General features: G+C 36.1%; 1 protein-coding gene across 1 annotated transcript in view; it reads right to left on the reverse strand.

Annotated features, from left to right (window-relative positions):
• UBR1 (ubiquitin protein ligase E3 component n-recognin 1) overlaps positions 1-22,809 on the reverse strand; it is a 137,461-nt gene that overhangs the window by 64,793 nt on the left and 49,859 nt on the right. The window contains exons 11-20 of the mRNA XM_065940397.1: positions 15,723-15,821; positions 14,670-14,827; positions 10,717-10,816; positions 10,073-10,201; positions 7,195-7,375; positions 4,603-4,664; positions 4,221-4,331; positions 3,208-3,273; positions 2,791-2,892; positions 1,099-1,162 (exon numbers count right to left, since the gene is read on the reverse strand). Of these exons, the coding sequence (XP_065796469.1) occupies positions 1,099-1,162; positions 2,791-2,892; positions 3,208-3,273; positions 4,221-4,331; positions 4,603-4,664; positions 7,195-7,375; positions 10,073-10,201; positions 10,717-10,816; positions 14,670-14,827; positions 15,723-15,821 (1,072 nt within the window). The remainder of the gene's footprint in view (positions 1-1,098; positions 1,163-2,790; positions 2,893-3,207; positions 3,274-4,220; positions 4,332-4,602; positions 4,665-7,194; positions 7,376-10,072; positions 10,202-10,716; positions 10,817-14,669; positions 14,828-15,722; positions 15,822-22,809) is intronic.

Consider the following 22,809-nt stretch of genomic DNA (forward strand, 5'->3'; position numbering starts at 1 on the left):
AATCCAAATCTTTCATACTTATTGATGTTTTCTCTGTAATATTATCAGAGATTTTACACATACATACACTTTTAAAAAAATGATGGCTCTTAAAGGAATAAACTTACAAATGTAGCTAGTATTAACTAAAAATAAAATGACACAGAAGGAAATATCCAATGAATTTAGGTAAACAAAATAACAGTAATATAATAGCAATAGTAAAATAGTGAAAATATAAAACACCAAAACCTATTGACAATTCTAATACATAGTATTAATAAGCAGTAGCAGAAACTCTTCATAGTATTCCAAGAACAAACACAAAAATTCCCCTTAGGTTTTTGTAATCTAATAAAGTATATCATCAACTTAAAAATATTTTGCACATTTTTAACTTGTCCATTTTTTCCAGAAGTTTCCTACAGAATACTCTGGAAATATTTCAGAAGAGTTGGTGCCTGGAAGATTTACATCTCACGTGGCAATGAAGGTTTATCACACTTTCTGCTGAAACAAGCAGCTAGGCCAGTAACTAGCTCCCAACAAACAGCAAGTAAAATTAACCCATGTTTTCAGATTTGGCTAATGGCTAGAATCCTTACCAGGAACTATTAATACAAAGCAGTCTCTCTTACAGTAAAGTAGAAACAAGAGCCAGAATAAGAAGAACTTTTACACAGCTGGTAAAATCAAGAGACTATAGTATAGAATATATAAAAGCAGAAGTAAGGCCAATATTGGCACAAAGTAATTTAATTGAATCGGATGAAAATACATCTTGCTTAGATGCATGTTACATTGAAATTTTACATATATATAAAAAATTTTTAGCACCTAACATATACTTATTTTACATCTATGTTTCTAACTAGGATAATTATATTCCAGACCTCTACAAACAAGTCCAAACAATTACAAATCAGGTATTGAAAAATGAAGATGTAATAGTTGTGCTTTTCTAAAGATGAGTTTCTAAACATATCAGTCACATTAGTCACATTAATCTCTAATATTCTCTGCTATATTTGGGAGAAGAATAAAGTAACTTAGAGTTCTTATTAATGTTCTCTCTATAAAGTAACTCATGCTCTGTTTCAAAACATCTTTTACTCTTACCCACAATATAGATGAGGACTTGAAGCATTTCTTCTATTAAGGTATTATACTGCTTAACCAAATCCTGTAGAGTTGTAAAAGAAAAAATTAGTTACATAAGAAACAAAAGCCTTCATAAAACACACATGTTTTTTAGGATCAGACTGACAGTCCAGCCAATCCAGTATTTTCTTTCAGACCACAGCAACAGAGAATTATGAGATGAATAATTCCCTTTTGCTGACTTCAAATTCTATAAGGTCACAATACTCGGCATGTAATAAGAACTCAATAGCAATCACTAAATATTATTATTGTTTTTATTATCGTTATTACCCATCAAGCCTTCAGTCAGCAAAAGAATTCTAACCTTTAACTTCCCCTGTACTATGGCTTCCTTCTTATCAGGGTTGGTGAGACAGTGGCTACAAATACGTAACTAACAGCTATGGTGAATGTACTCCTCCCTAAAACACCTGTTACTTAAATACTACAGTAAATTAGATACTCATTTTCATTGAGTATAAAAACATGACTAAAAATTCGCTTTGTATTTTGTAACCTATTCTTTGTCCCTTTGTAAGTGACTTCTAATTTGAAGAATAAAATAATGTAATTCATAAATTACAAAGGCTACTTTATAAACTGGTATGAAATATTAAAACAATGAAGAGGTGCTAAAACTCCAAACTATAAACTGAAAAAAGGTAATAAATATAAATAAAGAATATCTTTACTAAACAAGGAACTTTCACAGACACAGGAAAAAGGTGAAGGACAGGAACAGATAATTCACTACCAAAAAGGAAAAAAAAAAGGTCAATAATCATGAAAACAAAGTCAACCTCACTGATAACTAAAAAACTGCAAATGAAAATTAAACACCGTCTTTCACACATTAGATCAACAAAGTACCAGTGCCATTATAGATGTATATACTGCTAGAGAGAGTCAGTTTGACAATATCTATTCAAGAAACATAAGAAAGGGTATGCTGCATTCTCCAGCAAATCTACTCCTAAGAATTTATCTTAACAAAATAAGCAGGCAAGTATTTAAATCTTGAGGTGCAGAGAAGATTATAAGAGCAAAAAAACTCAAAAAACCCCTTCAGCAACAGGAGACTAAAGTATAATGCAATCATAAAGTGCAATACTGCAGAGCCATTAAAAATTATGTTAAAAAAAGATGATGCAGTTATATACTTCTTTAATGCCAAGAAAAAAAACCTATCACAATATTTCATTAAACACAGGAAGCAAATTGCAAAATAGCACATATGAAAGATTCAATTTTTCCTTTAAAAACAAACGACACCAAAACTTTAAAAGTGATCATTTCTAGGAGGCAGAGTTTCAGGTGATTTTCTTCTCCTTTTTGTTAATCTATATACAGTCATCACTCAGTATCCTCAGGGAATTACCTCCAGGACGCTTGCAGATAGCAAAATCCACAGATACTTAAGCCCCTTATATATACTGACTAGTAGGTCGGGATTCTGCATCCATGGATATGGAGGGCCAACTACATTCTAATTTTTATAGAGTAAAAAGAGTTTATGTGTGTACATTCAGAAGTATATGTATGTTTTATGTAAGTGTATGCTGTTTGGAGATATATATATAAAAATAAATAAAAATCTTATATATGATTAAAATAGTTAACAATAATATTTTCTTTGGATTAATTTACATATCAGTTTCTATCACTTACCTGGTCTTTTATGGATATGGTCTTGTTAAAAGCATCAGCAAGTTCATACCTCTGAAGTACCAGTAATAAAAACTTGTTTGGATCCATTAGAGATGCACCAATCTGTGAAAGAAATCAAGCCCCATAATTCTATGTATTAAATGGAGAAACATTTTGTCTCTATTAGTAGGGCTATGAGAAAAATTATAAGGTAAATCTGCAGAAGATAATGTAGCAGTCCTTTCTGCTTCTATGATTCTTTTTTTTTTTGCTTCTATGATTCTATATTCATCTCAACAGTGAGAAAAACTTAAGTAAATAAAAGTATAATACAATAATAAGTTATAAAAAAGTTATTATGTTATAATATCTTCTTCTATTACAAGGAATATAGGAAGGAAGGTTATGACACATATCAGAACAAATTTAAATAGTTACCTGAAGCATAATGATATCTTTATCGTACATTTCTTCTCTGCATTTAACATCTTGGTAATAAAACACCTATAAAATAAATGGTAGAACAGAAGCTAAAAGAATCATTTTATTTCAAACAAAATTCTCAGCAAAAACTATTATTTAAATTTTTCCTAAACTAGAAACCCCAAGAACTATGTAGCAGAAAAAAAAAAAAAGCTGTAAATTTGTGAATCGTTTTAAGGGATTTGGGAGGATGATGTGAGAAAATATGTCATGAAAATATTTCAGAGTTTAAAATGCTCTATACTAGTTATTATTCTCAACATGTAACAAAATAATTGACTCCCCCTCCCCCCAAGTTCAATTGTGAGAATTTCCTCAGTAGCTTAGCAGTAAAGAATCTGCCTGCAATGCAGGAGACCCAGGTTCGATCCTTGGGTCAGGAAGATCCCCTGGAGGAGGAAATGGCAACCCACTCCAGTATTCCTGCCTGGGAAATTCCATGGACAGAGGAATCTGGCAGGCTATAGTCCATGGAGTCCCCGAGTCAGACATGACTGAGCATAGAAAAGCATACTAAGTTTAAAACACCCACTTCAATAAAAGTAAACCAAATTTCTACAATCAATCAATGCCATTTTTCTCCCAAGCAGTATCTTTACAATCTGTTTCCCCATCTTTCAAAAAAAGCACTTCTTATTTGCTCTAAAACAGAGGGAAAAATTGTTAAGATGCTGTTCAATTAAGACTGGAGATAGGAAGTTTACAGTTCCCAAGTAAGGTAATCTTCAGAAAAGATATATATTAGTGGGAAAGTTTCTGGTAGTATTACTGGCTTTCACCTGACCTAGCCACTTAACAGGATTAAGGAGAAATGTCCGTATAGTCACTAAAACTTCCTTGAGTTTACATAAGAGCTAGAAAACAAAAGTACTGAGCAGAATCCAGAGATACAAAGTAAAATATGTATTAATAAAGGAAAAAGCAAGCAGAAAATGAACACACAATATGAATAATACGCCTTGCCATACCTGGCTAATGAGAGAGAGCCCATTTCTTCGCCACATCTCAGCAACAACCTGGGCAACCAATACCAGACAACGCAAAGGATATTCAACCAGTACCTCTACTTGAAAATCCTCCTGAAACAGAGTGAGATCAATTTCAATATTTCTCAGAGGTTTGGACGCTATGGCACTATACATTGCTCCATTTTCTCATCTGTAAAATGGAAGGGCTTGAACTAGAGGACTCCAAGTTACCATGATTCAGGTTTCAATGTTCTATGACACAGACATAAAATTATTAACTGGGAATTATTCAGGTAGGTTTCAAAGTATCTTTTTCTTCCCACTCAACCAAGAGGTATTTAGAAATAGAATATAAGCAAGTCAGAATTTAATAGTCACTTACAAAAGGCACAAATTCATGAAGTCTTGAAACAGCACCCAGCCTGCTCAAACGCACATGAAGACCTAAAAATTAAAAAATGAAAAAGATGAGAAAGCAATAAACCCAGTTGATTTGTTCCCCAGTTAATTCATCAAGTTTGAAAACTGGTGAAATTTAAATGTACATTAATTGAGCTTAGATATGATGCCTCAGAATGCAAAGCTTTGATTTCTAATTTTGAAACAGTATTACTAATATATTTAAGATCCTACATTGTACTATTTTTATATATATAAATACTAGGCTTCTTCCTAAGAAATGATTTTCCTCACAAACCAAATATCAAAAGAAATAAAAACTGTATAGCACAGGGAACTGTGATAAACCATTATGAAAAAAGAATATACAGATGTATGTGTGTGTGTGTGTGTATATGGATATATATAAAATTAGTCATTTTACTGTCCAACAGAAATTAAACACAGCATTGTAAATCAACTATACTTCAATAAAATAAAAAGAAATACAAACTAGTAGGTATTTCTTTTTGTGAAAATAGAAGTGACTTAAAATCACATGCCAATTATACCACATACAAAAATTAACTAAAAATGATATGAGCAATCTGAACATAGATGCTAAATCTATAAAACTCTTAGAAAATAACACAGGGAAAAGACTTTGCAACATTGGATTTGATGATAATTTCTTGGATATGACATCAAAAACACAGGTAAACAAAGGAAAAATAAATTAGACTATACCAAATTAAAAACTTTTGTGCATCAAAGGACACGAACAACAGAGTGAAAAGGCAACCCACAGAAAGGAAGAAAATATCAGGAAATCATATATCTGATAAGCAGTTAATATCCAGAATACACAAAGAATTCCAATAACTCAACAATAAAATCTCATTAAAAAATAGACAAAAGACTTGATCAGACATTTCTCCAAAGAAATACATATGGCCAGTAAGCACAGGAAACAATGCTCAATATTACTAATCATTAAGAAAATGAGAATCAAAACCACAGGAGAGACCAGTTTACACTCATTGAAGTTGTTCAGTTGTGGCCGACTCTTTGCAATCCCATGGACTGTAGCCTACCAGGCTCCTCCATCCATGGGATTTTCCAGGCAAGAGTACTGGAGTGGGTTGCCATTTCCTTCTCCAGGGGATCTTCCCAACCCAGGGATCAAACCCAGGTCTCCCGCATTGTAGACAAACACTTTACCATCTGAGCCACCACACTCATTAGGATGGTTATTTAAAAGAAAAAATAACAAATGTTGATGAGGATGTAAAGAAACTAGAATCCTTGTGCACTGTTGTTGGGAATGTAAAATGGCGCAGCTGCCATGGAAAATAGTATGGTGGCTCCTCAAAAAATTATAAGCTGTAAGCAACCCAAGCATCTACTGGAGGATGAACAGACAAACAGAATGCGGTATGCATACCACAGAATACTGTGCTGTGCTTAGTTGCTCAGTTGTGTCCGACTCTTTGTGACCCCATGGACTGTAGCCCGCCAGGCTCCTCTGTCCATGGGGATTCTCCAGGCAAGAATACTGGAGTGGGCTGCCATGCTCTCCTCCAGGGGATCTTCCCGACCAAGGGATTGAACCCAGGTCTCCTGCATTGCAGGCGGATTCTTTACCAGTTGAGCCACAGAGAAGCCCATGAAAATTGGAGTGGGTAGCTTATCCCTTCTCCAGGGGATCTTCCTGACCCAGGAACAGGGGTCTCCTGCATTGCAGGTGGATTCTTTACCAGTTGAGCTACCAGGGAAGCCCATTATGGAATATTATCCAACCTTAAAGGTAAAGGAAATCTTACACACATCACGACATGGATGAACTTTGAGAACATTATGCTAAGTGAAAGAAGCCAGTTATAAAAGGATACAAATATGATTTCACTTATATGAGATACCTAGAGTAGTCAAGTCATAGAGACAGAAAATCTCTGTAGTGAACAAGGAATGAGAAGCTATGTTGAATGGGTACAAAATTTCAGATTGGGAAGATGAAAAAATTTTGGATATGGATGGCGGTGATGGTTGTACAACAATGTGAGTATACTTAACACCACTGAACTATATACTTAAGCATGATTAAAATGGTAAATTTTACATATATTTTACCACAAAAATATAAATACGTACACTTCTACCAAGTTGTTAAAAGAAAAAAAAACTGACAGGGCCAATTTATATGGAAAAGCAAACCAAAGGATAATTAAAGACAATCTATGATTTCTTTCTTTCAGTGGTGAAAGGAATAGTGAGAGTCAACACACTGGTGCAATCAGAGAAGAGGGTGAAAAAACTGCAACAAGATTTTCCTATATTTCCGCTTGGTTAGGGAATAAGTTACCAAGTTGGTCCTAAAGTGTATACTATGAGGATCCATGAGTTGACCCAGATAACAAAAGATCCAGGTAAACAAACACCCTGACATGTCTGGTCACAGCTGTTTGAAGGACAGTGACAGTTCTTAACTGCAGTATCTGATCTAAGTATGTGCTCACAAAAGCAGTACTGATTGTAATATGACTATCTACAGAAAACAAAGTTAACAGAAACATGCAGGAACCAAATAAACACTCACCAGCAAGAGTCCTAGAGAGTGGCAGATGTATGCTTACAAGATCTTCAGATACTTTGTAGGACTTAGTTTCCAAAGTATGACCACATAATTGTATTACCGTTTTGCTACTAGATTTGAAACCTGTACTGCACCTCATCACAGCTTTGTGACATTCTTTATAAGCCACTAGTAAGAGTTCTTCCTAAAAGGAAAATAAGAATGCAAATAAACTGATAAGTTACCTACTTTATTATTAATATATCATTCAATAAATAATTACTATTAAATAAATACAAGCACAAAATTGTGTTATTAGAGCTACCTCAACAGGATCTGAAAACCTGTAGGAAACATTAAGACAGTCAGACAGACACACATACACAATCAAAGTAAAAAATTGTAAGCCATGTAAGTGGTATAATCTAATTACTCTAATAGGGCAAAAAGAGAAAAAAAATCACAAACAACTGGGAACACACATTTGTAAACACAGCTTTTGAGTGGGGTCTGAAAGAATATGCAGCTTAAGCATGGGGGGAAGATGGAGAGATGGTAGCAATGTAAGCAGAGATACAGAATAAACAAACAGAAATAAGGGGAAGTACAACTCCTGTTCAGGGAGTGGAAAAGAATAAAATCTAGATAAATCAGAGGGCTTATGGATAGAATTAATGAGCCAGTAAACTGGAAATATGCCTTGGCACAGCCATGTGAATTTGAATAGACTTGAGAGTATCTGATGTATAATAATGTAGTCAACATATTGTTTCAAGAAGAATTAGTGGGTGTCACTGAAGATGATGGATTGGAGGGGGCAATGTCAGGAGACAAGGAAACCAATAGAAAGTTTTATTACTAAGTTAAGTGTAAGGTGATAAGGGACTCAACAAGGGTGGCAGCAACCATGGCGAAAAAGAATAAACTTACAGGAAATAAGTTAAGATTATAAACAAATTTAGGAGGAGGAAGACTCAAATCTGGGTGAGTACGGAGGGAGATGAGTCAAAGGTCACTTTTTAAGAGCATTTCTCACATGGATTTTATTTTTAAAAAAGAATTCTATAGTTAAATAAATTTTGGGACTATTCCTCTTAGAAATGATTGATTAACCCATTGATTTATCAAAAGGTTTGAGAAGTTTAGTGGTTTAAAAAAATGTTTGATTTTGTTCAACCTAACATTTTTCAATCTTACCTGAACACAAAACATTTTTTTCCCTCAAAGGTCTGTTAACATCTAACACACAGAACACAGTGGCTCTCAGATTTCCTGTATAGATGAATGCATGAATCATGGTGTCATGAACAGAATAAGAAAGCCAAGAAGAGAAAATGCAAGCTGGAAATAGAATGAAATGATGACAAGTCAATTTACTATATATTGAGTTTGAAATAGAAATGTAGGATCTAAGCAGTCATGTGCAGCACACAAACACAAGTGATACTATAGCTTGGGAAAGTTATCTTATGAAGTTTTAATTGAGGTGGTAGAAATAAAAGATTCTGTAAGAAAGAGAGGAAAATATTGGGGAATGTCTCATTTACTAGGCAGAAGGAATTGAGTGGGAAAAGGCAATCATTGATTGAAATGGGTAATCAATAATAGAAATATTAGGATAAAAAGGCTTGTGAAAATCAGAGGGAAAGAGAATTTCAAAATGATTAAGGTTCTCAAAAGAACACAATGCTACAGGTATTTAAGGAAGAGGGAAAAGACCTGAATTTGGTTACTAAATAGATCCTTTGAAATTTTTTCAAGACGCAGTTCCTGTTAATTCATAAGGAGAGAAGCCTGGCTCTAAAGCAGTTTTAGAAGCTAAAGAGTGGCGACAGCATATGTAGATGACTTCAGATGATAGTAAATGTAGACATCTGCAGGTGTCAAGATGAACACCACACTGACCTCATCTCCAACGATTAACCATGCCCTCCACAAAGGTGAGGAGAGCCAAAAAACATGTGCTGTGACAGATAACTGGACAATATTTCCTGTCCTTACTCTTCTATACAGTTACTGTGTTAGATTAAAGTCTATTGTGTCTGTGAGTGTAGCTGCCACTCTGAACCTGTGACCAACTGCTGGTGGTGCAACAGAAAAGTAAAAGAGCGAGACAGAAAACAGTTTGTAAGGTAGCAGTGACAAGGGGTCCCTTAAGGATAGTCCTGGTGTCTAAGGCAGATGAATGAAAGGGTGGGAAATACCAGAGGAAGGAAACTCCAGGAAGAAGTAATATAGATTGGGACCAAGAGCCTAGGTAGAGACAACATTTTAAGAAAGAAAGAGGTAAAAAGAAAGAGACCAATAGTGAAGATATATGCAGAAACTCAGTGACTTAGGCTATAGTGAGTGGTACAGAAAAACTGGAGAAGATGAAAAAATTTGACTGAGATAATGTTAATTTTCTCAAGCAGAAATAGATGAGGTCATCTTCTCAAAAGGAAATCTGATTAGGATTATGTGTTTAAAGAGGGTTATGGTCTAAAATCATTGCTTAAGGAAAAACATTAGTTATATATTTTAAAAGTAATATTTTTAATGGTTTAACGCATATAACAAAACTCTTGATTGAACAAATAGCCACCTACTTCCATTGTTGGACTATTTAAAAGTCTAATCTAATTTTCATATTATTAATATTCATGTACAAGGAAATAAATTTAATTAATTTATTGATTAGTGTGTGTTGTATTTTTTAAACTCCACTCTTCCCAACAGTAAGTGGAATACCATTGAGCACATTTTCTAAGTGTAAAAAAACACAAATTTAATAAGATTCAAATATATAAGAAAATATCAGAAGTAATAAAACTTTACATCAAGGAAGTTGCAACATAAAACTGTGCTAGTCACCATTAGAACACTTAAAAAGGCACTGATCCTACTAGCAAACTTTACTTACGTCACAAGCACACCATTCTTGGAACATTAGTAAAATATTCTTCAACTGCATCTGTATAGCAATGGCAGCCTCCCAGTCAGGATCTACTTCTATGTGTTGTCCAACTTGCCTTCTGATTTCTTCCATTCCCTACAAGACAAGAGTAGTTTACATACATACATGGGCCCTCTTTCTTTGCTCCTCCATTGGCAATATACAAAATCATCAAGATTCATGCTCATGTATGCTTAAGTATTTTTTTCAAACATGGCTATCTATGTCAGAATGCATGGGTTCAAACTCTCACTCTGTCACTCTCTAGCTCTATGATCCTGGTCAAATTATTTCTAAGCTATGATTCCCTTATATGTAAAATGGGGGTAAAAACAGTAACTACCTCATAAGATTACTATGAGGCTCAAAAGAAATAACGCATGAAAATATTTACAACAGTTATCACATAGTATACATTAATAAACATTAATAGTAACAGCAGCAGTTAACTAAGGTCTATGAAAGCAGGATCAGTGAGGCAGTGTTTAAATTTTACTTTGCTACAATTATTCTTCCTCAAAACCGTAATTTGCTCAAAACAAAACATGAAAAATTGGGATTAAATTTTTAAAATAAATTTATCTTACTGATGTACAGAAGAACTATCATACCTGCATACAGGTAAGAATCTTCAAAAAAGATCGAAAGCCTTCAAGGAACTGCATTCTTAATCTTTCTGTCCATATTGTGGGCTTGCTGATCAGGATATATCTAATATTTCAAGAGACAAAGAAACATTTCACTTTCCTATTTTGAGGTAATTTTAAGGTTCTCAGGGCTACAGACAATGTTGATTCATCAAAATTATGGATTCTAATTTCTTACAATTCTAGGCAGCACTAGAATTATGCCAGCAAAATGTGAATGCTCAACCAGAGGCAGATGTCAAAGCTAAAGCCTGACTTCTCCATTCAAAAATTAGGCTGATTAAGTGAACCTAGAAGGAAACTGGAAATGGCAACCCACTCCAGTGTTCTTGCCTGGAGAATCCCAGAGATGGGGGAGTCTGGTGGGCTGCCGTCTATGGGTCTGCACAGAGTCAGACACGACTGAAGTGACTTAGCAGCAGCAGCAGAAGGAAACTAGCCGGTCACAGATGGACAATCACAATACAAATGTTCTAGAAGCATTCATACCCTTTACCCAAAGGACCAGATGAAATCCCCTCAGTCTCAAAATACATGTCAAAACTACCTGTGCAGGATGTCTGCTGTCTGTGCAAACTGTTTCAGAATATTCTGTAAGTTAAAAACTAATTTTATTCAGTAAAATGACACGTTTTTACCCCTCAAGCATGTAGTCATTAAGAATTACAGAAAATTTGCAACACATATTGTAGTTTGGCTTGAGGATTCAATACCTTTATTGTTGCTACTCAATATGACCAGAGATTTGTAACTTGGTGTGAATATTCTGGTACCGGTTACCACAGCCATTCAGTCCTGCTATCTGATTTCAGTACCATAGATAAACTACTGCTGGTGGGTCAGGAAATTTGGAACAGACTTCCTACCTCCAGGCATTCTTTGCCCTGATCCCAGAAAAAGGATATAAACACCTATGTCATCCTGACTTACATATCAGAATATATTTGTTTCAAAAGATAAAACAGACCCAACGTAGCCTACCATTTATAAGAACAATACTTCTTTAGACTGTAAAGACAATGACTGGTTTCATATCCAATGGGAACAAAGTTTACCATGAAATACTTCTCAGGAAGGAATAATTAATAATTGATAAAAATTATTTTGCATTCAGTCAACCCCTATTACACAACAGGTACCAGGAACAGAAACAGGTAAGATACCCAACCCTTGAGGTTCACAATGTAGAGGGAAAAAACAGTCATGTATCCTGGACACTGTAATCCAAAGTTAAGCTCCCCAAAAAGGGCATAAAGGAAGTAATGCAGAACACAAAAGACAAGGCAAAAAGATGGAGGAAAAATAAGTTTTATTTGTAAAGATAGTAAAGATTGTGGTTTAATTTTTCCCTTTCTTTAAATATCCATTAATATGTTCAAAGTTAAAATACCATCATCTGGACTTAATCAAAGAAATAACTTTAAAGTATGTTAATTACATTCTAAACTTTTCCTTTAAAGTAAAAGTTAAAAAGACTAGAGTTTAAACTCTACCACAAAGAATAAATAGCATCAAAATCTGTCTGCTATCTAGAGCACTGCTGCTGTTCAAAAGGTTGGTTCACACACCAGAAGAATTAGCATCAAGTAAATCTTTAGAAATGCAGAATCTTGGGTTCTAGTCAGATCTACTCAGTCTGCCTTTTAACAAGCTCCCACAATGATCTGCATTCATATTAATATTTGAGAGGCACTGATCTAGAGAAGAGAATTTATGTTTCCAGTTTCTAGTGACTTCACATAGTTCATGCCTGACTCCTGTAGGAGACCTAGGAAGTAAAGAAGATGCAAGAGGCAGGAAGAAAGGAAAGAGTAAAGAAGAACAGAAACAACTAGAAGGCATTAAGTATTTGTGGCTGTTTCTGATTTAAAAGGGTTTCAGGAAGAAGTGGTGAATGAATAAGGTTATGGGGAAATAAGAATGACTACAAAATTTCTACAATGAGAGACTGAGAAATGGGGCTCAGTAATTACTTGTAAAATGGAAGGGCATATCTGATTGGTGTTTTAGGCCAGGTTTCAGAGAAGGCTTTGTGGCTGTTTACATAGTCTGTGAGGCTACTTGATGTAGTAAAAGGAACATGAGTATTACAGATAAATAGTGCTAGGCTCAAATCCTGCCACTTACTAGCTTTATGACCTTAGGCAAATAATTATAATCTACAAATAAAGGTTGTATCACCTGCCTTATGAGAATAATGCAAGTATAAAATGAAGTAAAATAAGTAAAGCTCCTTAGCACATAATGGTTACTAATAACACAGGACCCTTGTGAGAGTGAATTAAATAAGTCCTCAAAAGACATTAATTTTCCCTTCTCGTTGTCATTAGAGATATGTCTACTTATATAAGGATGTAGGAGAGAAGTTGTGAGCATTAGAAGAGTGGGAAAAATTTAAATTACCTTCCCAACCAAGGACCCTACAGTTTTACCATAGGGGTAGGCTTCCCAGGTGATACAATGGTAAAAGAATCCCACCTGCCAATGCAGGAGACAAGGAGACGCAGCCTGGAAGAGGAAATGGCAACCCATTCCAGTATTCTTGCCTGGAAAATTCTACAGACAGAGAAGCCTGGCAGGCTATAGTCTATGGGGTCGCAAAGAGTGAAGTAACTCTAAATTATTTACTGCAGAGAATAATTATAGCCAGAGATCCACAAAATAAAATAAAATATGGTAAAATAATGATATGATTATGCACTACTTCTCTGGATAGAAAAATAACTCTGTTATAAGAATACTTCAGAGTAATGAGAACTACAGTAAAGAGATTTTTCCTATACAGCAGACCAAAAGAATGACAAATAGAAGAATTTAACACTAAACATTAAGTACTGCCATTTGGAGTTTTTGTATATTTTTTGTTTGTTTGACTGATATAAATTATGCATAATTTGCAAATCACACTAGCTAAATGGTAATTTACTACTGAACTCACTGCCATCTCAACTTGTACTGAAGATATGATAACATAATAATTTACTAAACTTTAAAGAATGAATTACATGTTATTATCATGCTTAGAAACAGGAATTGGAAAAGGTCTGGAAGCATTTTTCTCAGTAATACCAAGGATCCAATGAATAGTTTCAGAAATTTTGTCAAATGTATTTTTCTAACTAAACTATTTCTAGGTTGGTTTGGAAACTTGTTTCTATTCCTTTATACCTTACATGGTCACTAGAGGAAATGGAAAAAATTAGAGTGATTTTATTCCCCTAGGGATAAGAATAAATAATCATATATATCTCAGAGCTCTTTTTTAAAACAGCAAAGTAAATGAAACATATTTTGTCAATATATTCTTAAAATAATTTTTTGAAGTGTATGATTTATTGAATACTTTATATAGCATAATCCTTACAGAGGTCACCATCTATTTAAAAAAAAAAATAGAAATTTATTTCCTTTTAGGTTCAATGCTCCCAAATGCGATCTATCATGTGATTTCAACTTCAGTTTAAAAGGAAACTCTAATCTCTTCAGGGAGAATATCTTAAGAAACCTTGGATGAATATGTATAAATATCTATAACTTGATCATATGTATGAAAAAGGGAGTTAAAAAAATTCACATCAACAAGATTGTTTGAAACTAACCACAAAGAGACTACGCAAGAGGGGTAGAGGCAAAATGCATGAGTGGAAGTGAGTGGAAGGCATGGTGACTACGATGGAGATTCATTTAATGATCCCATAAGACCCTAGTTCCTATGAGAGGCCCTTCCTCAGTACCTTCTTTATTGACCTGATTTTAACTCTATAAGCCTTCACTTAAGAGATGTACTGACATGACAGTCACAGTTCTTTGTACTTGTCATCACTAGATAACCAAAAAGATCAGATGTTTTTTTATAGGATAGAATAAATCCAACTGTGTTTAATAGGTACCCTTACCTTTTGACTTGAACAACTTACTTTAGATCACAAATTACTGCATATACTCGTCCCAGTTTGTCTTGGCTATAACCCTGGAAGTTAAATTTATTGTTCCTATCCAAATACTCAGGCAAAACTTCCAGCAGAGTCTCAGTAATGACAGAGATAACATTCTGCTCTTCAATAAGATGTCGAGCCTGTAGAGTATGTCAAGAACATTGTCATTAGTATTAACTCATTATAGTATGGATTTTATCTATTCATTTGGTTGGTAAGTCATTTTGAATAAATGTTTGTTGAGCATCAAACACAGTCCTTATTCTCACAGAATAGCAATTTCTGAGAAATTATTTTCTAAAAGTTCCCTACCCCTCAGTAACTAGAAAACACCTGTCTGAACACCCCAAGCCCATTACACATGTTACTGACATGAATGTTTACCACTATTAATTATACAGTGAGCAAAGTAAAACAAACAGATATACTTCAGGCTTCTATCATATACATTATGTACTCTGACATTTCCCCCTCACTTACAATCCAATTTCTCTCTCATATCCTTTTCTCTGGGCTTTGAAAAGAGAAAGCAGAAACTAAACTGTCCATAAGAAACAGCATTGAGAGTAGTACAAAAAGGAAGCAGAATCCTTCACTCTCCTCCCAAGACTTGCAGCACCATTTCCTGCAAATGCCTGACAGTCATACTCTCCCCCAGTTTTGCTGTATCTTAGGTGCTCTTCTCACCCCTGACAACAACAAGTGTAAAGAACAAAAGACTAGCAAAAAATATATTTTTTGGTATTAATAAGGCACTGCTCCTAAGTTACTCTAGACACTGAGAAACCAGCTCTGGTGTTCCCCTGCAGAGATGAGGACTTTCAAAACAACTTAGAGCCACCACTCCCACTCCATGAGTTACCTAGTCCTTGGGAACCATTGAAGTATTCACATGCTGATACCACTGAAGAATTATTCAATTTTCCAAGTGGAATAGAACACAGTGACTCAGAAATTGTTTTAATTCAACATTAAATAAAATTCTTTAAAAATAAATGTTACTTAGAAGGACTGTCAAGACTAATTAATACATACCAAAGTAGGAACAGTAAACATCTGAACTGAGAGTGCAGTTACAGAGATACTTCTGTCATGATCATCACTGATATATTCTTTCTGGAGCTGCTTGTAATACTGAAAGACACAACAATAAGTAGAGAAGCAATTATAAATGACTGCTGAAAACTTTTAAAATCCCAATTTTAACAGCTGCTATGTTTGTTTCTGTGTATAAGATAGCAAGTATTGTAATACCTATTTATTAAAGGGAGATACTACAGTCAACAAAAATTTACTAAAAAAGCAAGTAACAAAAGATCGAATAGGAATTCAGCTATCCAATCTAGTATAGTAAGAAATGATTTTTAAAAAACAAAACACACACACATACACACAGAAGTATAAATCACAGAGGACTGCAAAGGTGCAATATATCCTTTCTCCAAACAGAATCTGGGGCAATCTTTAGCAGATTTTCTTCCCGATGAAATACAGCAGGGACTATATTAAATGTATTTAAAAACTGATATGACCCAGAAAATCAATCATCAGATTCAATCCAGCCTTAAACAGAATGGATGCTGGCTGTGCATAAGTTCTTATCCATACTAGTGCATACCAGATGAAAATCAACCCTGATATCTTGCAAGAACAAAAACAATAACACATCCAGTCAGGCCTCGAGCAGCTATTATATGTAAGCACAGTATTAGATCCTTGACCTACATATTTAATTCCATCTATTAGAATTAACACGAAGTTTAACAGGTAATCCTAAGGAGGATGAACTGCTGTTGTATAAAGAAAAACCTTCATTTCAGATCACATACATGGTCCTTTATTCTACCTCTAAAGAGTTTTTGAAGAACAGAGTTGATAATTTGAGTTGTCATCAACTTTCAAGTAACCAAATACCTTAGCTGCTTTTATCAATCTAACGATAGAATCCAGGAAGTGCAAGTATCTTATCACACAGTATCATTTACCTATGATAACCATTATTCACGTTCTGCTTCCAATTCCATTCTGATTCTACCTCTGTCCTAAGTTTTGCAGAATTTTACGCAACTCAAAATCAGAATAAACTAACAAGTATTTCTTGCATACCTCTGTATAAGACAAAGTAGAAGATTTAAAGAAGTACATGTTCTAACTAATTTAACTTGAGAGACACACAAGAAAATACAACAGTGTAAGGGATATACAATAGATCAACAAAACAATATTAAAAAGCTATAGAGGCAGTCCCAAGATGGCAGAGGAATAGGATGGGAGGAATAGGACACTTTCTCTCCCACAAATTCACCAAAAGATCATTTGAATGCTGAGCAACTTCCACAAAACAATTTCTGAACACTGGTGGAAGACACCAGGTACCCAGAAAGGCAGCCCATTCTCCTTGAAAGAAGGTAGGACAAAACATAAAAGACAAAAAGAGAGACAAAAGAATTAGGGACAGAGTCTGGTCCTGGGGAGGGAGTTGTGAAGCAGGAGAAATTTCCAAACAGTAGGAAACCCTCTCACAGGCTGGTCTGTGGGGAGTTTTGGAATCTCAGAAGGCAACATAACTGGGAGAAAAAAAAAAAACCCCACAGAATACGTGCCTAAACACAACTGCCAGTGGAAACGTAGCCCAAACACTGGGCCTGAATGCCCTGAGGACAATCTGAGGGAGCTAACATGAGATAGCAACCCAAACTGAGGGATTGCTAGAGAGGAAAAAAAAAAAGAGAACTTTCCCGTGAAAGGTTCTAAAGCACAGCCTGTGCTGCTCACAGAACAAAGGATTGAGCCAATACGAAAGGTGAGCTAGCCGGCTGTGTACAGGCCTCTCCCCTCCACTGGAGGCAGAGAAGCAGGTGTGTGACAGCCAGAGCTGGCAGGCAAGGGGCTGCTCCAATCTCGGTCCCAGAGACGGGCATCTTCCACCAAACTGTGAGCAGGCTTCCAGTTGCTAACCATGTCTTCCTGGGATCCTGGATGGTTGACATTTGCCAGGAGGGTCGCAGCCTGAGATCAGCTTCCCAGAAGAGACATGCAGCACACCTGGGAAACCACGCGGCTAGGACTGGGGAGGTGATTAAGATGCACGGCCCACCTGGGACAGTGCATTTGCCAAACACCTGGTCGCCTGAGCTGCTCGGACCTGGGAAGGGCACAAAACGCACGCCCAGCCAAGTCTGTGCCCTTGCGGAGTACCCGAGAACCTGAGCAGCTTAGACCTGGAAGTGCACAAAATGCAGGGACTGCTTTGGACAGTGCCCCTGCTGAGCACCCTGGAGCCTGAGCAGTGTAGACCCAGGAAGCACATGCTGCTGTGAACTGGGGCACACCCAGTGTGGTCCATACACTGCGAGCACTCCCCACACACGCCAGCAATATTTGTTTGCAGTGTCCCTCCCTCCGCACAACACAACTGAACAAGTGAGCCTAAATAAGTGACCACCTTCGCCCCCTTGTGTCAGGGCAGAAATTTGACACTAAAGAGACTTGCAAACAGAGGAAGCCAAAGAAGGAACAGCTCTGGAAGTGACAGGTGCAACAGACTAAAACCCTGTAGTTAATATTGACCAAGCATTGGAGGGGGACTATAGACCTTGAGAACAAGTACAAGCTGGAACAAGGAACTATCTGAAACTGAACTGACCCCACACTGCCCACACAGCTTCAGAGAAATTCCTAGATATATTTTTACTATTATCACTTTTTAATTTTTAAAAAATTTAACCTCTTTATACTCATTTAATTTTCATTTTTATAACCTACTATTACATTGCAGGAAAAAATACCCTATTTTTAAAGCCAATCTTACATATATTTTATAATTTTTGTGATTGATTTTGTTTTGTATTTTCAATATTGTTTTTCTGAAAGTCTAACCTCTACTCTCGATTTTTAATCTTTGCTTTATGGTATTTGTTATCAATTTTGTACCTTTAAGAATCTAATCTTCAGTATCCATTTTCACTTTGGGATGTGATTACACTGGCTTGATTGTTCTCTCCCCTTTTGACTCTCCTTTTTCTCCCCCAGGTCACCTCTATCTCCTCCCTCCCCCTTCTCTTCTCGACTTAACTTTGTGAATCTCCCTGGGTGTTCTGGGCTGTGGAGAACACTTAGGGAACTGATTACTGGCTAGACTGTTCTCTCCCCTTTTGACTGCCCCTCTTCTCCTGGTCACCTCTATCTCCCTCCTCCCTCTTCTCTTCTCTGTGTAACTCTGTGAATCTCTTTGGGTGTTCCAGATTGTGAAGAGCACTTAGGGAACTGATTACTGGCTAGAGTGCTCTCTCCACTTTTGACTGCCCCTCTTCTCCTGGTCACCTCTATCTCCCTCCTCCTTCTTCTCTTCTCTTAGTAATTCTGAATCTCTCTGAGTGTTCCAGATTGTGGAGAGCACTTAGGGAACTGATTACTGGCTAGACTGATCTCTCCACTTTTGACTCCCCCTCTTCTCCTGGTCACCTCTATCTCCCTCCTCCCTCTTCTCTTCTCTATGTAACTCTGTGAATCTCTCTGGGTATCCCACACTGTGGAAAATTGCTTCACCATTAACCTAGATGTTTTCTCATCTGCGCTGTATGAATGGAGAAGTCTTGAGGCTACTGTAAGAGAAGGACAGAAAGCCAGAGGCAGGTGGCTTAACTCCAAAACTTGAGAACATTAGAGAACTCCTGATTCCAGGGAACATTAATAGACAAGAACTCACCCAAAAGCCTCCATGCCTACACTGAAACCAAGCTCCACCCAAGGGACAAGTTCCAGAGCAAGACATACTACGTTAATTCTCCAGCAAAGCAGGAACACAACCCTGAGCATTAAAAGACAGGCTGTCCAAAGCCATGCCAAACCCATAGACACCCCAAAACTCACTACTGGACACTTCACTGCACTCCAGAGAGAAGAGATCCAGCTCCACTCACCTGAACACAGACACAAGCTCCCCTAACCAGGAAACCTTGACAAGCCACTAGTCCAACCCCAAGCACAGGGAGCAGGCTCTACAATAAAGAGGAAACATGAAATTCCAGCCTACAGAAAGGGCACCCCAAACACAGCAATCTAAACAAAATGAAGAGGCAGAGAAATATTCAGCAGGTAAGGGAATATGATAAATGCCCACCAAACCAAATAAAAGAGAAGGAGATAGGGAGTCTACCTGAAAAAGAATTCAGAATGATAATACAGCTGATCCAAAATCTTGAAAACAAAATGGAGTTACAGATAAATAGACTAGAGATGAGGATTGAGAAGATGCAAGAAATGTCTAACAAGGACCTAGAAGAAATAAAGAAGAGTCAATCAATAATGAATAATGCAATAAATGAGATCAAAAGCACTCTGGAGGGAACCAACAGTAGAATAACTGAGGCAGAAGACAGGATAAGTGAGGTGGAAGATAGAATGGTGGAAATAAATGAAGCAGAGAGGAAAAAAGAAAAAAGAATTAAAAGAAATGGGGACAAAAAAAAAAAAAAAGAAATGGGGACAACCTCAGAGATCTCTGGGACCATGTTAAATGCCCCAACATTCGAATCATAGGTGTCCCAGAAGAACAAGACAAAAAGGCAGAGCATGGGAAAATACCTGAGGAGATAATAGTTGGAAACTTCCCTAAAATGGGGAAGGAAATAGACATCCAAGTCCAAGAAACCCAGAGAGTCCCAAACAGGATAAACCCAAGGTGAAACACCCCAGGACACAGATTAATCGAACTAATGAAGATCAAACACAAAGAACAAATATTAAAAGCTACAAGGGAAAAGCAACAAATAACACACAAGGGGATCCCCATAAGGATAACAGCTGATCCTTCAATAGAAACTCTTCAGGCCAGGAAGGAAAGGCAGGACATACGTACAGTGCTGAAAGAGAAAAACCTACAACCAAGATTACTATACCCAGAAAGGATCTCATTCAAATATGAAGGAGAAATCAAAAGCTTTACAGACAAGCAAAAGCTGAGAGAGTTCAGCACCACCGAACCAGCTCATCAACAAATGCTAAAGGATCTTCTCTAGAAAGGAAACAGAAAAGGTTTATAAACTCAAACCCAAAACACCAAAGTAAATGGCAACAGGATCACACTTATCAATAACTACCTTAAATATAAATGAGTTGAAATGCCCCAACCAAAAGACAAAAACAAGACCCCTATATATGCTGTCTACAAGAGACCCACCTCAAGCCAAGGGACACATACAGACTGAAAGTGAAGAGCTGGAAAAAGATATTTCATGCAAATGGAGACCAAAAGAAAGCAGGAGTAGCAAAACTCATATCAGATAAAATAGACTTTGAAATAAATAATGAAAAGAGACAAAGAAGGACATTACATAATGATCAAAGGATCAATCCAAGATGAAGATATAACAATTATAAATGCACCCAACATAGGAGCACCTCAATACATAAGGCAAATGCTAACAGGTATGAAAGGGGAAATTAATAGTCACACAATAATAGTGAGACTATTAATAATAGTGAGACTATTTAATACCTCACTCACACCTATGGACAGATCAACCAAACAGAAAATTAGCAAGGAAACACAAACTTTTAATGATACAATGGACCAGTTAGACCTAATTGATATCTATAGAACATTTCACTCCAAAACAATGAATTTCACCATTTCTCAAGTGCACATGGAACATTCTGCAGCATAGATCACATCCGGGGCCATAAATCTAGCCTTGGTAAATTCAACAACACTGAAATCATTTCAAGCATCTTTTCTGATCACAATGCAGTAAGATTAGATGGCAACTACAGGGGAAAAAACTATTAAAAATACAACATGTGGAGGCTAAACAACATGCTTCTGAATAACCAACAAATCATGGAAGAAATCAAAAAAGGAAATCAAAATACACATAGAAACAAATGAAAATGAAAACACAACAACCCAACACCTATGAGATTCAGTAAAAGCAGTGCTAAGGGGAAGGTTCATAGCAACACAAGCTAACCTCAAGAAAACAAGAGAAAAATCAAATAAATAACCTAACTTTACACCTAAAGCAACTAGAAGAAGAATAAATGAAGAACCCCAGGGTTAGTAGAAGGAAATAAATCATAAAAATTAGAGCAGAAATAGATGAAAAAGAAACAATGGAAACTATAGGAAAAATCAGCAAAACTAAAAGTTGGTTCTTTGAGAAGATAAATAAAATAGGCAAACCATTAGCCACACTCAAGAAAAATAGAGAGAAGAATCAAATCAACAAAATTAGAAATGAAAATGCAGAAACCAAACAGACAACACAGAAATACAAAGGCTCTTAAGAGACTACTATCAGCAACTATATGCCAATAAAATGGACAACTTGGAAGAAATGGATGAATTCTTAGAAAAGTATAACATTCCAAAACTGAACCAGGAAAAACAGAAAATCTTAACAGACCCATCACAAGCACTGAAATCAAAACTGTAATCAAAAATCTTCCAACAAACAAAAGTCCAAGACCAGATGGCTTCACAGCTGAATTCTACCAAAAGTTTAGAGAAGAGTTAACACCTATCCTACTCACACTCTTTCAGAAAATTGCAGAGGAAGGTAAACTTCCAAACTCATTCTATGAGGCCACCATCACCCTAATACCAAAACCAAAGATGCCACAAAAAAGAAAACTATAGGCCAATATCATGATGAACATAGATGCAAAAATTCTCAACAAAATTCTAGCAAACAGAATCCAACAACATATTAAAAAGATCATACATTATGACCAAGTGGGCTTTATACCAGGGATGCAAGGATTCTTCAATATTTGCAAGTCAATCAATGTCATACAACACATTAACAAATTGAAAGATTAAAACCATATGATTATCTCAATAGATGCAGAGAAAGCCTTTGACAAAATTCAACACCCTTTTATGATAAAAACTCTCCAGAAAGCAGGCATAGAAGGAATATACCTCAACATAATAAAAGCCATATATGATAAACCCACAGCAAGCATTACCCTCAACGGTGAAAAATTGAGAGCATTTCCCCTAGAATCAGGAACAAGACAAGGGTGCCCGCTCTTACCACTATTCAATATAGTTTTGGAAGTGTTAGCCACAGCAATCAGAGAAGACAAAGAAATAAAAGGAACCTAGACTGGAAAAGAA

The sequence above is a fragment of the Muntiacus reevesi genome, chromosome 7, assembly GCF_963930625.1.
Source record: "Muntiacus reevesi chromosome 7, mMunRee1.1, whole genome shotgun sequence".
NCBI lineage: Eukaryota > Metazoa > Chordata > Mammalia > Artiodactyla > Cervidae > Muntiacus > Muntiacus reevesi.